Below are 18,165 nucleotides of genomic sequence, written 5' to 3' on the forward strand. Positions count from 1 at the left end.
TTTTACTTTCAATTGAAATAGTATATACAGAAACATTCCCATAAATGTGTCACTTATTCCTCAGCATAACCCAAAGATACAGAGCATCACCAGCACCCAGAAAGCCCCTCAGGGCTACTTTGGTCATTATACTCACCAAGGGAGCTCCTAGCCTGATTTCTAATGGAATTATTTTGTGTTCAGATTCCATTTTAATTTAAAATCATCTTTAAATAAAGTGACTTGCCAAAACACATATGACAATGCTAAAGTATAAAATCACAAATACATTTTTGAGAATAAAGCCTTCATTTTTAAATCATACTATCTTTTCTTAGAATCTTTAAAAAGGAATCATCAATTTGTCATTTAATTCATTATAAATTTCTTATTCCATAATAAGTTAAGGCTAATAATGATTCAGAATTAAATTTCTTTTAAAATAATGCATATATAGCTATAAATTGAAATGCATGCTTGGAATGAATTTGATGATCATTAAAAGTACATATTTATATTTAGAAATCATTTTATTTTCAGTAAGAGATGTCTGACACAATATTTCCATATGCTTAATAAGACCATGTAAAGCTCAGACACTTTTTGCATAAAACAACAGATTCAAGAATTCTGGTGGAATATTCTCTTTGGCCCTTTGGAATATTTATGATTAACAAAAAAGGAAAGAAATTTACATTGAAATTCTTTGACACCATCTGACAGAAATCTCTTAAAAGGAAGTAGGTGCTTTTTGTATCTATCACCTTAAATACATTTTAAATTATTCTGATTGGTCACTCACTTACTTCCATGTTTTTACTGGAAATGAGGTAGAGAAAGAGTGCTGAGAAAGGGGCTTTATTATTATTGTGCTCCCTCTATTAAGTGTAATAAAGATCTTGAAAACATTTCATAAACTGGGTCTTTCCTTACTTAGAAAATAAATTATTCTTCACTTGCTTTCAGCAGTTCACCAAAGGAGAATTAGGTCTCCAAATATCTAAGGAGATAAATGAAGTAAGGAGACATACCTAATTTCCCTTTAGCATAGAAGACATAGCACAGTAGAATGTTGGAAACCTGGGTTCCAATTTTCATTTATTTTAGCAACTAGCTCTGCAGACTTTGGAGAGGAAAAGTTGGCTTATGTCTCTGAATGTTAATTTCTTCCCTTGTGAAATCAAGGGGGAAGATCTGCAAGGTTCCTTAGAGCTTGGGGAGTCTCTGGTGATCACTGAAGCAAGCAGAGGGGAGTGTCAGTGGTAGATTCAACAGGCTTGCCTTACCTTGGTGCTCTGGAGTGGAAATAGACAGTCAAAACAAAAATATCTATACCTAATAACTGAATAGGTATCCTAAAAGGCAGGCATGCTTTATTAACTACTTTTTAATAGTAAGTACTAAATATACCCCATCCTTTGAAGACAACAGTTATACAGTTTGAAATTTAACTATGTTTCTTAACAGGCAAAGAACTGCTTACTAAAAATGATCCTTGATTGATAGACTAATATGTAGCCTAAAATTGATCTCATATGTCTTTTAATAATCATAAAAATGTCATACAGATGCTAAAAAAACCCCACTTCATCCATTTGAGAAAAAGTAACTTTACCCAGCATCTAGTTTTTACTGAAAATTCCAGAGATGTTCATTAAATCTGGTTTGAACTTGCCAACTCATTCTAAAGAGTCATGGAAATTACAGGCTGCCTTATGGCGAATGCATCCTCGTGGTATGGGGAATGTAGCCCAGCCCCCACTCGGAAAGGCCAGTGGGGAGCGAGGCTGGCACACAGGACCCATGCCCATAGATAGGTTTTCCCGTGGGGAATCAGGCCTGCATTGTACCTAGGCTGCTATGAGGCTTGCTTTTGCTAAAACTCCCTCACCCTGGATTGAGGTAGCAAATGTTTACTCGGTATCTTTAACTTCCTAAAGTCTGTGCTAAACCTCCCAAGTATGGAGTATAACCAGTTCAACCACTTTTCCCCTTGATCTGTAACATCCTTCTCTTTGAAGTAATTAGCAACATTCTTTCCTTTGTTATCTGTAAAAGGTAATCATCTACAGAGGACCTGTGCATAGTAAATGAGGACCATCCCCAATGTAATGTACCCAGAAAAGCAACAAAAGCCTGTCCAGGCAGGGTTGGAGCCCCCTCTCTCTCTCAGAGAGTGGCCATGCCATCCCTTTTTCTCCACAGGACTTCTGTAGTCTGTATGAATTTGTTCGTTTTAGCCACAACATGTGGACCCTGCCAGCCGGGGTCTGCATCACTGCCTGGGTTCCATTTAAAAGAAGCACTAGCTGGTTGGCAGGGTATGAGAAGGACGTTCAGGTACCCCATATAGAATCTATTCCAGAACCACATAAGATTCTATGTATGGGCACTCACAACTTACAAACAAAGTCACATTTGAAAAGTGTTCTGGAGTTGCCCAAACTGACATCGTGCAGCTCCTTGGTACCATGAAGTGTTACTTCCAGACTTGTCCAGTGGGCTCCAGGCTGGCCAACTGAAGTAAACCAAAGCCCCTCATTTATTTTCCACTACTAAGCCCTCCTAGTAATCTGTGGAAAAATTTGATGGTCACCAACTCTTTCCCCTTCAATAAGTTAGTAATCAAGGGAAAAGAGAAGCACTAAAATTGGATACATGACCAAGCTTTGAATTTGAGGCATAATCAACATTAACTTGGAGAGAACTCTAACCTAATAACCAGTTAGCAAAATATCCTATAATCCATTATTAAAACATGTCATCCAACTCCAGTCAGACTTAAGTAGTTACACCTGATTGGATTGAAACAACAATGGTATTTTCCATGGTTTTAAGAGACTGTCACTTGTTTTGTTTAACTTTGTTAAAGTCTGAGAAGGAATGGTGCCTGGATTTAATTTTACAGGGGAGAAGGACAAATTTAAGGCCTATAAATAGCACTACTTTTTATCTTCAATGTCATTCATGAATTTATGTCATCTTAAAACAATGAAGTATTTGAATTCATATGTTGTGATGTTTCTTAATCCTTTGTAGAAGTATTAACAAAAATCTGAAAGTAAAAATTTTAACATTTCATGAGAATATTGAGTACTGAAATCATGACTCAGGTCAAATTATAGCTCTTGCACAGTTGCAAAAAGAAAAAAAAGCTGTTTTTTTTTAAAGCATGTATAACATGACACATATGAACACCAAAGTCAAGTAATATAGTCTGAAAGACATGCAAGGGATTTGTCTAAGATTGTTTCCATAAAGCGGTGAGCTGGGGTTTTAAAGAGTATGTTCTGGCAAATTTCTGACTTCTTTGAACATTTGCCAGTACTATTTCTGGAGTATGAAACACATGAAAAAGATTTGGATCTTTCTAGGGGCATTATGTAATTGGAAGTTGTTGACATACCTATTATCAACAATTCCTAAAACATTTCCTTACCACAAGAACTACTAATTTTCATGGGAATAAAGGAACCCTTCAGGGTAGTTCCATCAACTCTCAAAACCCCACCAATTGTTACCATTTTTGAGAAGAAAAAGAACAACTCCAATTTTAGCAGGCCTCACTCATTCCTAATGTTTTAAATTTAACCTCTAGTACCAATTAAGGTGGATTGTCCAGCTGAGCCTCCTGGGTCCTGAAGAGAATAACCCAGTCAAATATTCCACCTGTGGCTCTTACCCCTTTCTCTCACACTATAGCCAATTTATGCCTTTGCCACCTCAAATGGCTACTTGCTAGCCCTGAACATGCTATGCACGGGCATGCTTCCATGAGGCCATTACCTCTGTCTAGAATTCCTTTCTGCTATTGCATCTTTCATGAAATCCTTATTCTTAAAGCCCAATTCAAATATCAGTTCCCTTTGCATCCCTCTTGCATATTTCTAGGAAGAATGCATCTCTCTTTCTTTTTTTTTAAGATTTTATTTATTTATTTTTAGAGAGGGAAGGGAGGGACATAGAGAGAGAGAGAGAAACATCAATGTGCGGTTGCTGGGGGTTATGGCCTGCAACCCATGCATGTACCCTGGCTGGGAATTGAACCTGGGACACTTTGGTTCCCAGCCCATGCTCAATCCACTGAGCTACTCCAGCCAGGGCAAGAATGCATCTCTTGTTCTTCTGGGATACCATGGTACTCTTGAGATAGAGTTCTATATAATTGGCAATTTTCAAATTTGTGACCTAATAGAGAATAAAAGTTTTAGAGATCAAGGTCACAAGTGAATTTAGGAAATCCCTCATGCTTTTATTTAAAATAAATATTTTAAAATCCAGCACACCAAATTAAAATAGAAAATCCCTTTTAAACACTTTTAAGTTAGTAGTAATGGATGGGTATTACTATTCCCAGTTAACCTCCTTTTTTACTAGAAACTTCAGAATCTCCCTCCCCTATAGTTTCATATATTACTGGAGAATGAGGATGTGTCTGTTGTTTCTTTCTTTTCCTGGTTCTGCATTTAGACATATGGCTTCCACTTTATAACTTAGACTTGTGCAGCTCTGCCACCTAAGCCCTGTCAAGGCCACAAAAATGAAGAGTAGTTTGGATACATGAGATGGGAAAAGATTTGGTGAACTTGCTATTATTCTTAGCTGACACTTCTCAAATCCAATACCCAACATCCAGAAGGACACTGTGCAATCCAGAGCTGCTGCCCAGCGTCCCTCCACCCAAGCAGATGCCGTCAGCTTGCTACACATCTCTGGCTTGCCTCCTTCTCACAGAAGGTGCCAGACTACAGCTCTGGGGCCTGCATTTCCTTAATCTCATCGTCAAGTCTCACCGCAAAAACTTCTCTTTTTCTGCCATCTGCTTTATTAACCACATTTAAGTATTTTTTAACCTTAAATTCTTTCTTTTTCTAATTATCCATATCAAAAATGACTGGGACTGAAACTCTTCCAGTTGGAAATTTTCCCGGGGCGGGGGGGGGGAAATCCTCTGTATTTCTTTCTCACAAGGACTTATAGGATGTGAATGTGAACCCTACTGTGAATGTAGCTTTGAATATAATATTGCATAACAAGGTTGATAGTTTACATGTTGTCCCAGCCAGACTGTCAATTCACTGGGGGAAGGCTTACATCTCACTCAATGAATCTCTGACACTCAGAGTACATCAGTTTTGCCACCTAAATATCTCTCATGTCCCTCTTCGTTCTCGCTGTGACAATGTAAGCCCCCATTGTTCGAGTGGATTCCTTTAGCTGTGCCCAGTGGGTCTTCCCTGCCTTCAGTTTCACTGCCTTTCAGTTTATCACCTTTAGAAAACAAAAAAGGGTCTTTCTAAATTACAAATCTGACCATGATACAATCTGATTTAAATTTTTTCTTTGATTCCCCCAACTCTTCTCTCCTGTTTAGCCTTACCACACTTCACTTAATCCTTAATTTTCATCACTAAACTGTTTGCAATTCCCAAAATGCACTATGCCCTCTTAAAACTCTGCTTGTAGTGTTTCTCCTCTTTTGCTTGCCTGGAGAAACCCTTGAAATAATAATTCTTGAAAGATTTGGGTTGGTTATCCCAACACTCCCCCAGGGCAGAAGGCACTAATTCTCATCTTTGCTTTCTCCTGTGTGGTTCTCACATGATGCAAGTCACTCTTTACTTGAGTGCTTTCCCAATTAACAGTGACCTCCTTGAAGTAGATATTGAGCCTTCCTCACCTTTATATTTCTGACTCCCTACCTAATGTTTACCATAAAAGGGCTGAAAAGTGTTTGTCCAATGAGTGAATGCTTGGTTACACTAGAACTGCCAGCATCTTACTTCCGTGTCCCTCACTGCAATGGCAAATCTTCCCCATTGCGTCCCAACTGCATGATTCTCAACCAGTGATGCAATCTACTTTGCAGGTGCATCTGAGAGAGTTAGCTCTAGGTGGGCTTTAGGGATTTCTATCCAACCAGGTGATGGGCTTTCATAAAGTATCACAAATGCTTGACAGATCAAGGTTAACTGTGTGAGACTGTTTAAGATGAGTATAAAGATTCATAGATCTTGGCATTTTCTTTGCATATTGGGTATATTTTGAAAACTTTTTCTGCACCCCCATTAAAGTTGCTGAAAGCAAATGAAATGGCTATGAGGCTACTTCATAATATATCAAAAGAAAATAGGACCAAGACTACAAAACTATAAAACCTAATACCACTGTTCTACTTATAATAGTTCTGAGATGTCATAATGGAAACCTTATCATACTTGAAAACTAAGAGTTCTTTTATGAAGTAAAAGAAAATCATCATACAGAATGGAACTGCACCTTAGAACTCCATGACCAATATTGTGAACTTATTTGTAAAAACTAAGAAAAATACAAAAAGAAAATGATAGCATATAATCATTTGGAAAATGGAACGAGAGGCACATAACTTTGAGAGTCTTAAAATGTAATGAAATGAAAAGTAAATTGATAATAATTTCTATTTTCAAAGATAAACCTAATGAAATAATTGAAAGAGAGAGACTCTGGTTGTGAATGTTCTTTTTAATGCCTCTGGTACTTTGGACACCCTATGGTTAATCTTGGGCAGAGAAGCAGCAGTTGCTATTGATGTTCCAATTATACAATATAAATTTTTAACAGAAAATCCATTCTACACAGATACCCTTTCAAAGACACATTCAATATAGATGAAGCTGTTTTGTCTGCAAATACACACACCTAGCACTACTCTAAAGAGAAAGATCAATTCTAAACATGATTGTGTAATACACACTGCAATGAGATTCTAACACCTCTTATAACAGAAAAAAACAATCTCAGCTACTTTCATTGGAGTTCTATTAAAATATGCTTTTGACACTGGCTGATAAAGTAACAAATGGTTACTGGTATAAGGCAGAAGAATAACTACTTATTTAGCTTCCCAATGTAATTAGGGATAGTGAATCATAGAATCTATGAGTTGGAAGAACTTAAAGATTTTCTAATCCAGTGTTGCTAATTTGAATCCCCCTGAGTACTTCCCCAACAAGACTGGTTCAGGTCTGTCTGAACTCAGTCTATAGCAGATACACCTTCCCATTCCCTAGGGTGATCCATTCTATATTTGAACACAGGAGCTATTGGCCCCAAAATGCAGGCCAGCTCTCTCTAGATTGTACTGACTTAGAAGCAACTCACAGCTACACAGGAAGTGCACAATGACTTATAATTACTTTGCTAAAGCTGACTATAGTGATAAGCATGATTTTAAGGATGGTAGTTCTAACTAAAGGATTCTATGTAGAATGCACTTAAAAAACAATTCTATTCATTTTGAGAAATTTGTGAATGTCACCAATTTTTATTTTGCAAAAAGCAAATTGTTATTGCAAGAGAAAATATTTAAGAGAATTTGCTTGCATCTTATAAAAAGTATACTTCATCTACTAATGGAATCCATAACAAATGGCATTAACTTGAAAGAAGCTGTGATTAAAACAATGGGCCTAGTCACTAATATATAAGTTTCAAGCATATTTTGTATGATATAGACAAATGATGGGAAATGAAATTTGACAAGTTCCAAAGCTTCCATTCTCTTTAAAATCTTGCAACTCAGTGTTGTACTGCATTGCTTTTCTCACAGAAAGCACTGTATAGACGACATGGTGGAGTGAGCAAAATGATGATGGTTTTGGGACAGACAGATCTGTGGTTGAATCCCTTATCCTGTCATTTAGTAGTTGTATAAGATATAGATGTTCCTATATCTGATATGTAATAAAGTCTATGGCCATACCACCTTGAACGTGCATGATCTCATTTAATATGTAATAAAATTTTAAAAATCACTTGCCTAATAGAAAAAAATGGAATTGTTGTATAGTTTAAGCAAATTAATATTTATAAAATGCTTAGAAAGTCCTTAGTAAACATGTAATAAATATCAAATATTTTAATTTTTGCTGCTTTAAAAATGTGTTGTCTAACCTCCCTGGATATGTCTACCAACTGTTAAACTTATATTTTGTTGAAATGCCATTGAGTCGATCAGTTAACTTCTTATTTGCCTTTAGTAAGGACGTCAATGTTATGTATTTAGAGTAGCATAAGCTTTGCTGTACTAGAGGCAAGAAATAGCAATTTCAGACAGAGTAGGCCTTTGCCTTAAATTTTTTTATTTTATTTAAATATGAAAACAAAATAAAAAGTGCCCAGATAACCTGTGGACATTTAAAAAATAAAATATGGAAAATAATACACATTAGAATATTAAAATAGTACAGAAATTGAGGCCTCTTTTTCCCTTTCCAAGGCCTCTTGAAGGCAACTACTATCGACACTACCACTCTGTTCTTCAGTTGTTTAAAATGGAGAGCATTATGCTAAGTGAAACAAGCCAGGCAGTGAAAGACAATTGATGTCACCTACAAGTGGAACCTAATCAACAAAACAAATGAGCAAGCAAAATATAAACAGAGACAATGAAATAAAGAACAAACTGACAGTAACCAGAAGGGAGGTGGGAAGGGATAAAGGGGGGTGGGGGGGTAGGGGGGGAAGGGGAAACGGTCATCACAGAGCATGTATAAAGGTCACATGGACAAAGCCTAAGGGGGTAGGTTCGAGGGTGGGAGGCAGGGATGGGTACTGCACGGGGCCGTGGTGTGGTGAAAATGGAGACAATTGTACTTGAACAACAATTTAAAAACATGTATGTAATATATGCATATATATATATTTACTGATTTTTATCACATTAGTTTTTAATTAAATCACATTAATGACAAGAGAAATGTGAACATATCAATGAAATTTAATTAAAAATTTATCTTTATGGTCCTAGACCTTGTTAATTCAAAATTATCTTATTTTGCCGGAAAAATGAAATTTAAAAAAATTAAAGTACTTGAAAACAGAGAGGGAATAGAGATGCCATCAAGACATCTGAGGAGTAGTTTTTAATTAAGTATATGTTATTATGTTATTATAGTTGTCCCATATTTTCCCCTTTGCCCGCCTCTGTTCAGTGCCTCCATTCCCTCCAGGAATTCCCTCTTAGTTCATGCCCATGGGTCATACATATGAGTTCTTTGGCTTCTCCATTTCCTACACTATTCATATCCTCCCCTTGTCTATTTTGTGCCTACCATTTATGCTTCTTATTCCCTGTACCTTTTCCCCCATTCTCCCTCCTCCTCCTCCCCACTGATAATTTTCCAGGTGATCACCATTTCTATGATTCTGTTCCTGTTCTAGCTGTTTGCTTGTTTGGGGTTTGTTTTTTTTTTAGATTCAGCTGTTGATAGTTTTGAGTTTGTTGTCATTTTACTGTTCATAGTTTGGATCTTTTTGTTAGATGGCACTGGCTGGTGTGGCTCAGTGGATTGAGTGCAAGCCTGCAAACCCAACGGTTGCCAGTTTGATCACCAGTCAGGGCACATGCCTGGGTTGTGGGCCAGGTCCCCAGTAGGAAGTATGTGAGAGGCAACTACACATTGATGTTTTTCTCCCTCTTTCTCCCTCCCTTCTCCTCTGTCTAAAAATAAATAATATCTTTTAAAAATTGGTTTTAAAAAAGTAAGGGCTTGGTGATGATGAACTCCTTCAGTTTTACCTTGTCTGGGAACATTTTTTTCTGCCCTCCATTCTAATGATAGCTTTTCCGGATAGAGTGTTCTTGGATGTAGGTCCTCACTTTTTATCGCTTTGAATACTTCTTGCCAGTCCCTTCTACCTGCAAAGTTTCTTTTGAGAAATCGGCTGATAGTCTTATGGGAACTCCTTTGTAGGTAACTCTCTGATTTTCTCTTGCTGTTTTTAAGATTCTCTCCTTATCTTTTAAGATTTGGGATTTTTATTATGATATGCCTTGGTGTGGCCCTCTTTAAGTCCAACTGTTTGGGACTCTCTGTACTTCCTGGACTTGTATGTCTATTTCCTTCACCAAATTAGGAAAGTTTTCTTTTATTATATTTTCAAACGAATTTTCAAATTCTTCCTCTTCCTCTTGTCCTTCTGGCACCTCTATGATTCAGATGTTGGTATGTTTGAAGTTGTCTCAGAAGTTCTTAAACCTCTCCTCATTTTTTTGAATTCTTGTTTCTTCTTTCTGTTCCAGGTGAATGTTTGTTTCTTTCTTTTGTTCCAAATCATTGATTTGAATTCTGGCTTCCTTCCCTTTGCTCTTAGTTCCCTATATATTTTTCTTTATTTCACTTTGTATAGCCTTCACTTATTCCTTTATTTTGTGGCTATACTCAACCATTTGTCTGAGCATCCTGATGACCAGTGTTGTGAACTGTGCATCTGATAGGTTGGCTATCTCTGTGTCACTTAGTTCTTTTTCTGGAATTTTGACCTGTTCTTTTATTTTGGCCATATTTCTTTGTCTCTCTATTTGGCAGCCTCCCTGTGTTTCTTTGTATTAGGTAGAACTGCTCTGACTCCCTGTGTTGGTGCACCTGTTATGCTGTAAGAGGGGGACCCTTATGTATTCACCAGGTCAGGGCAACCTGCTTAACTGCTTTGTGCCTCTGTATGTGGGGGAAAGGTCAGAGAGGGAACAATACTGCTTGCTGGGCTCTCACCCCGTTTTCAGTTACTTCCCCCACTTCCAGTAAGTGACTGGAGCCCTTCTAGGTGATGTCCTTGTGCTGATTCCCCTTGTGTTGACTCCCCTTGTCCTTGTGCTGATTTATGTACATTCTAGGACCCTGTGGGTGCTTTAAACGGACTTTCCTGAGAGACTGGCAGTTACTTCCACAGCTGCAGCCCTCACTGGTTTTTGCAACCAGAGGTTATGAGACTTTATTTTCCCAGTGCTGGAACACTGTGCTGTGCCTCTGGCCTGAGGGTGGGATTACTTACTCCCCAATTGTTGCTCCCAGTTTTCATTCACTGCATGTGAATGCGGGACCGCCCATTTCAGTAGCTACTGCCCTGTCACCTCGCTGTGCATCCTCTCTGCCCTGGCTGCCTGTCTCTACTCCTCCTAACCATCTGGATGAATATTTCTTCTTTAACTCCTTTGTTGCTGAACTTCCATACAGTTCGATTTTCTGGCAGTTCTGGTTATTTTTTGGTTTTAGATTGGTTGTTATCCTTCTTATTCTTGTGCAAGGAGGTGAAGCATGTCTACCTATGCCTCCATCTTGGTCAGAGGTTGGGGAGTCATTTTAAGATTCCATTAGTGCTTCTTTACAAGCTAAGGGACACTTTTAAAGTCTCACATGACAGTCATTTTTAGCAGTGCAGTCTGTCTAACAACAATATTTTTGTATGTTTGAAAAGGATAATGAGATTTAAATATATGCAAAATGACACAAAGCATTAATATTAACATTTTTATTCCTTGTGAGAGTACCATATGTACTTTGTGAATCTCTTTATTATGTGTACACTAAATATCTAAGGCTTAAAATCTCAAGGAGAATGGAGAAAAAAGTAGGGTTGGGGAGCAGTATCATTTGTACTCTAATTTATCAGAGATCAATTTCTTTTCAAGAAAGATGCTTCAGAATAAAATGTTTTGAAAAGAAGGCCCCTTTGAGAGATATGTCTCTTCTATTAAGAAGAAAAACTCAGCAAACAAACAAACAGAAAACCCTGGACAGAAATATGTCTCAGTATATGAAATAACACATAGAATCATAAGATAATACCTAGAAGGATTTAAAACCAGTTATCTTCAGATAGTGGAACTATAGGTGTTTTCTTTTTCCTAATTTGTTTTATATTTAAATGGAATTTTATTTTTCCTTTAGTAAATATGCATCACAAAGAAATCCTACATGGTAAAACTTTTTAAATTTCTTCTAATTTTTTATTCTGCTAGATTGATACAAGGAAATGATTGATATGTTATATGCAGTTTACCAGTGACAAATAGGCAATAAATGCTTTGGGGAACAAAAATGGAAGTGGCTTACAAATATATAAGGCATCACTAAAGAAGAAATAAAAAGAGCTGAGGACAAAGAATTTGGAATAAGAAGGATGATCATTTAAATATTTTATAATATGTGTGCCTCTTATGGAAGACAGGGAGAGAAAAAAAATACATGAAGATAACTTCAGAAAGTAGAGATAATTTCTCTGTATGTTTGACTTATTATAAAATGACCACAACCTTTGAAAAGATTCTATAAACTGCTTTTGTGCTCCTAATTAGAAAGAAACGATGGTCAGTATGCATCTTCCATATGATAGTTAAAAAAAAGTTTTTCTAAAATAAAAATTCATGATATTCATGAATTCATTTTATTTTATTCACTTTATTTTTCTAAGATAAAAATTCATGATCCCTCATGTGTTTTACTTCATGATTCCTCATGATGTCAAAAAAATAAAATAAAAAAGAGGGGAAAGCTTAATTGGGAATGAAGAGATCTCTAAAATGATCTTTGTTGTGCCACAAGTCTATAGTAATACACCTTTTGACTTTTGATTGTGATATGGCTAACCCCCACCCCCATAACTGAATTAATTAACTCACTGAAGATAAGAACTTGTATATTATACATGTATGACATCACGGTCAATGATGCTTTCCCAGTAGATTACCTAAAACCCCAAAGCCCTTTGAAACTAACTACTGTTAATATTCAGTATCTAAAGAACAACTCTGACTTAGAAATTACCTACCATCTTAACACCAATCTGCTTATATTGTCCTTAGAATTGGAATTAATATGTATATTACAGCTCAGTCCCATTAGCTTTCTAACCTTAGAAAAGTGATGTAACCTCTCTGTGCCTCAAACTCCTTAACCACAAATGCAGTAATAATTATATAGGTAGGTTTGTTATGAGGATTATGTAAATTCATGTAAAGAAGTGTTTGGAAATATGCTTGGCACACAGCTATTTGTAAATGTTTATATTACCATCATCATTATTGTTATTAATTAATATATTTAGAGGTAGAGTATATGCCATTGCAAATTGGTGAAATGACAATTCTCTCTTCTTAGGAACTCTCAGTTTGAGGGTGGCATACAAATTCAAGATAAAATATTGTACAAATCACTTAAAATGGAGGTAGAAAAAAACAGGATGTTTTTATTCCTTTAAAACAAATGTTTTCCTAACATGTTAGAGTTCATAAATCACTCTGAAAACATACTTAAACTTGGAAAGTCAACATGCTAGCAGTATGTTTAGTCATAAATAAAACAAACTTCAAAAATAAAAGCTCATTTGAGGGAAAAACAAACAAAGTTTGCTTTGAAATTTATATCTCTATCTGCTACAGTAGATAATCTATATGTTTTGGGTTGGGTGCTAGGACCTAATTACGTGCGTGTATTCTTTTTTCTCAAAAGTGACATTTGAAAGTCAAGAGCTCCAATTATTTTTTTAAGAGCTCAGTTTTTAACCCAAATCTTCCTATCTCTGCCTAAATTTTTCCCAATGAGCCTCATTGGGTTATATTCACTTCTCTTTGGCATATCCTTTCCCATATATTAGAAACTTAAAAGGGAATTTTAGAAAACCTCAGGAAGTAACAGTGGGCAGGGGCAAATGCAATGTGGGCATGTAGGTAGCCAATTCTGACTGCGGTACTAAGATCTGGAAATATCCCGCAGACCAGGAAGAAGAGTTGCATTAAGGCATGATCAAGCATGGAAAAATAATCACCCAGTCAGACGTGGCCAGAAATACCAGGTTTAGCAAAAGTTTAGTAAAGGAAAGTCATGTTCACCTCAGAATATCACAGTGGATCTTTTAAAAATGTGCAGGGACTGACATATGTTCCGTCACTGCACTATTTAGGAGAAGAAAAGGGAAAATGACAGCATCTCTCTTTGGGAATTTCACTAAGGACCATTAATGGGACGTCACTGAACAGCCAAAGTATATTTTGATTTTTGCTGAGGAAGGAGGTGCTGTAGAAGACTGTACAAACAGTGGTCTAGTATCACCTGCCGCCATCAGAACTTCCCTCTTCCACACCATCTGGTACTGTCTCTTTTTAGTTAGAGGCAGTGAGTGGCCAACTGTTTTTCCATCCATGTCTTAAGTGGGAATGTGAGTATTTTATTCTGGACTCAGTGTAAGTTTGCTTCCATTCAGTAAGCACTGTGGTTGGATTACAGAATGAGAAAATAATAGGTTTTGGCAAAAATATTTTAATTCAGAGCAAAATAATATTAATAGTAATTAAAACATTTTATCCTTCTTCCTTAGGAACAGAAATCCAAGGTGGATCTCTTTGACTAAGTGTCAGGACAGGTGGGCAGGAGGAGCCTCAAAGAACTGCTTTAGCGAAAAGCTAGTGAAGTGAAAGGTTTAGCAAAAGGTCTGGAAAAGTCAAAGTAAATCGTAAGACTGCATGGGGACAACTTTAAACCTTAAGAGGTCTATGTGATTACTATTAACAGTGTGCTATTCTATAAGGAAAAAGGAAAGTGTTAGTGTCACTGCTTTTTTATTAGTTTTTGCAGATGAGAGAAAATTAAGATTACATTAAAATGCAAAGGATGTTAGAATAGGAAGGAACCTTATTAACCTTATAAAGGTGACCATATATTCTGGACTCACTAGGACAGTCTTATTTTACATCTCTTTTTACACAGTTATTATTAATAGCACCCACTCCATGCTCAAAAATGCCCTAGTTAAATGATAAGTTACCTGATTATGATATTTAAAATAAAATGCCCTTGTTTTACCAACAGGGTAAAATCTGTTTCTCTGTGAGCCAGGCACGCAGGTTGAAAGTACAACTAACTACTTAATTTACGGGCCATTGCTTTGTTCAATTTACCATACTACCCTCTCAAAGAAAAAGGCTGATAGTTTGATAGAAACAGACATATAGAACCTGTAGATTTTACTAAAGGGCAACAAAATGATGCCACTACTTTTGAGTGGCCAAAGACACTGCAATTTACAAATGAGGAAAAAATATTTTGAATGTGCAAACTGTAGTCCACTATTATCTCCACCCCAAGGGGAAAATTCCCTCATCCTCCACATCTGCTATAAGTCTATCTTAAGCTATATGCTGTGGGTAGACAACTAGTTGTTTCCATCCCTATCTTAGGCACAAGTATGACCATCTTGTTTCCAGGCTCAATGTACTTTTGCCTCTACTCGTAAGTGCTAGAGTTGAAATTAACTTGCCATGGCAAGAGTTTTTCATTTTAGAACTGAGGACAGTAATAAATAAGTTAAATCATTTTACCTGTCTTCCTTACAAAATAAAATTGCCAACAACTTTCTTTTGATTGATCTTACCAACTAATATGTATTTTAATTATTATTCCAAATTGTGCAAAAAAAGTTATTTTTTAAGTCACAAGCCTGGTTTCCAAGAAGCTAGAATTCTAATTATAAACTTGTTAAAGGTAATAAAAACCATCTTATTTTCAATTGAAAATAAAGATATAGTTTACTATATTTTGCTGTGTATAATACACACTTTTTTGCCCAATTTTTTGAGGGAAAAATAAGGATGCACATTATATGTGGGTAGTACTAATTCCTTACCTATATAAATGTTTTTCATTCTTTTATTTATGTTTGTGCATTAAAAGTGTAAATCTAGAAAGCAATAACAATATCTGTATGCAAAATAATTCCCTGTAATATGATAATCAGTTTTGTTTCTAAATATAACTGAATAAAAATTGAATTAAAAATTAAAATGAAAGATTTTCTTTTTCCTGAAAGATTGGGCCTTTCAGGAAGAAAATTGTATAAAAACGTGGATGTGCATTATACATGGCAAAACACAGTATTTAAAAAGTTTAAAAAACATGAGCAGTAATAAGTTTGCATATTAAAGATAATTCTTTGAACATTCTAATATAGAAGATATAGCATACCAAGTCATAGGTATAATACCTATATATAATACCTATATATAATACCTATATAATAGGTATATAGCATACCTATTAAATTACCAAGATAGTTCCAAAATGGCCATAAACACTACTGATCAATCAGTAAAATAGTGTCTTTCAGAAAGCTTTACATATTAGAAACTGACACCAAATCACTCTTTAAAAAAAAATTTACTCATTCAATAATATAAACCAATTCACTGATAATATCTAATCTCTCATAAAGGCTCTCCTGAGCCTTCACACTAAAGGGAAATATTTGTTTCTCTTTAAGAAATCCTTGAGCACATTGTTAAAGCTTTAACAATATATTGTTATTGGCATATATTCTGACAAATTTTATAATAACTTCAAAGAATAAATGAGGATAATGACACATAGGATATATATGTATACATGTGAAGTAAATTAATAAATAGCTAAATATTCATTAATTTATATTTAAGAATTTTTTTTCTGAGGAAGGTAGAGTGCCTCCTATATGAAGCTAAATTAAATAATAATTTAAAGGTAATTATTGTGCCTTAGGAACTTATGCTAATTATTTTTATACACAAAGCACTGGATTCATAATCATAAGTTAATAAGTTATGCAAATTTAAAATTGTTTTCTAGTGAATATGCACAGACTAAATTACTCTACTAATAAACTCCATAAACTATGTTTCTGGTCAACAACATATGTGCAAGATTCTTTGGTAAGATTGAGTACATAGTCTGCAATTACAAAATAAAAGCCAGACAACCAGCCCACTTGAAAAAAACCCACTTATTTTCACAACCTCTTTTATCTGTCAAGCTAAAATAAGTAACCAAAAATCTCTTAGGTTAATATGATTATAAAGTTAGAAACTATCATAACAAAAAAATAAATGGTGACATAAATAAGAACATCAAACTAAGGACATATTACCCCTTTATGTTGTTTCCATGTTTGCACAATGATTTTGTACGAGATTAGGAAATAGTGACAGTCAGCAAATTCAACAAAAGGACAGAGACTGTTAAAGAAACAAATATTTCCCTTTATTTGATTATAATACATCTACCCTTGCAACATTCAAAATAATTAAAATTCTCAATTTACAGGCTTCTAAATAATGCTATTTAACTGAAAGCCAGCCAGCAAATAGCAACATATATTTGAAAAGTTTGCTTGTGGAAAATAATTTCCACACCAAATCAGCTGAGTAGAGTTAACAGGAGATTTGAAATGATCAGCATGTGAGAATCAGAACAGTAACACTCAGCAGCATTTTATCAATAGTGAGTTTGCCTTACTCCTTTGCAAGCTGCACACTGGTAGGCTTTGCTCCAATTGGTATCCCATGTTTGTGCAAAGTGTTAACCAAAATCTCCCTCATGTCGCTGTTGTAGGAGTCAAAGTCAAACACGTTCCTAACCACACTGGAGAGACCTTCGGTGGGAAATTTCTGCATTAAAAAAAATACCTTATTACACATGTGATAAAATATACAATATAAAGATTTACAAAACTGACAGAACAATAATGATTCCATAAACTTTAGCAGGGATTTACAGCCTTGTCTGATAACCAGATAAGAAGAATATATGTATTTTCTCTTTTAATGTTTGCTCTGATGACTTAACATTTTCTGTTTTAAACAGATATTAGAACGTGAAGGGGCACAGTTCCTTCTCTCAAATGTTAAATCATGTTAGATCAAATGTTAGATCTTGGTGCTCAGTTATTTGCACTGTTTTCTGAAATCTCCTGACTTTCAAATGAACACCAGAGTGAACAAATTAAAAGATACTATTTAAACAAAGCAGAATACTGAATTACTACACAGGAGAAGTCAAACATCTATGAGTAAATGAAAAAATAATAACAGAATAAGTAAAGACAGAAAGAACATAAAACTACAGAGCACAGAGAAATGAGGAACAGCAGAGTGGAAAGAAACAAATGTTATTAACAGCTAAATTCACGCCAGTGTAAATTTACACTAGTAATGCCCTCTGGGTCTTTTTTTAAGCCCTAGGATCTGAGCTGGACTTATCATGGTTTCATAGGCAGAACAAAGTTTTCTATATTCCTTTGCAGGTTTTCGTTGGAAGGTTGGGGATGGGGCAAAGATCAAGAGTCATTAGGTTGTAGCTGTTAGCTTAAAGACCTAAATAGGTTCTACAGAGGTTTTCTGTTTTCTTTACCAATGTAGATACACATTATATAGAGCTACAAGGCATTTCATTCTCCTCTTCATTTAGTCTATCTTATAAAATTTTCCTGCAGTATTTACAGGCCTATAATCTATACTGTTTGTTTCCAGTTTATTTTCTATCCCCAAGTCTTTTGTTTTCACTCAGATACTACAGTGCTTGGTGTATAAAGTCAAGTAGTAACAAAGGTTCCCTGCTGTCT

At 35.5% G+C, this 18,165-nt stretch overlaps 1 protein-coding gene across 3 annotated transcripts in view; it reads right to left on the reverse strand.

Moving 5' to 3' along the window:
- The window catches only part of VWA8 (von Willebrand factor A domain containing 8), a 417,525-nt gene that overhangs the window by 167,827 nt on the left and 231,533 nt on the right, over nucleotides 1-18,165 (reverse strand). For all 3 annotated transcript variants that reach the window (XM_028526305.2, XM_036011319.1, XM_036011320.1), the window contains one exon: nucleotides 17,061-17,212. In XM_028526305.2, coding sequence (XP_028382106.1) covers nucleotides 17,061-17,212 — 152 coding nt within the window. The remainder of the gene's footprint in view (nucleotides 1-17,060; nucleotides 17,213-18,165) is intronic.

Source organism: Phyllostomus discolor, chromosome 11 (assembly GCF_004126475.2).
Source record: "Phyllostomus discolor isolate MPI-MPIP mPhyDis1 chromosome 11, mPhyDis1.pri.v3, whole genome shotgun sequence".
Lineage (NCBI taxonomy): Eukaryota > Metazoa > Chordata > Mammalia > Chiroptera > Phyllostomidae > Phyllostomus > Phyllostomus discolor.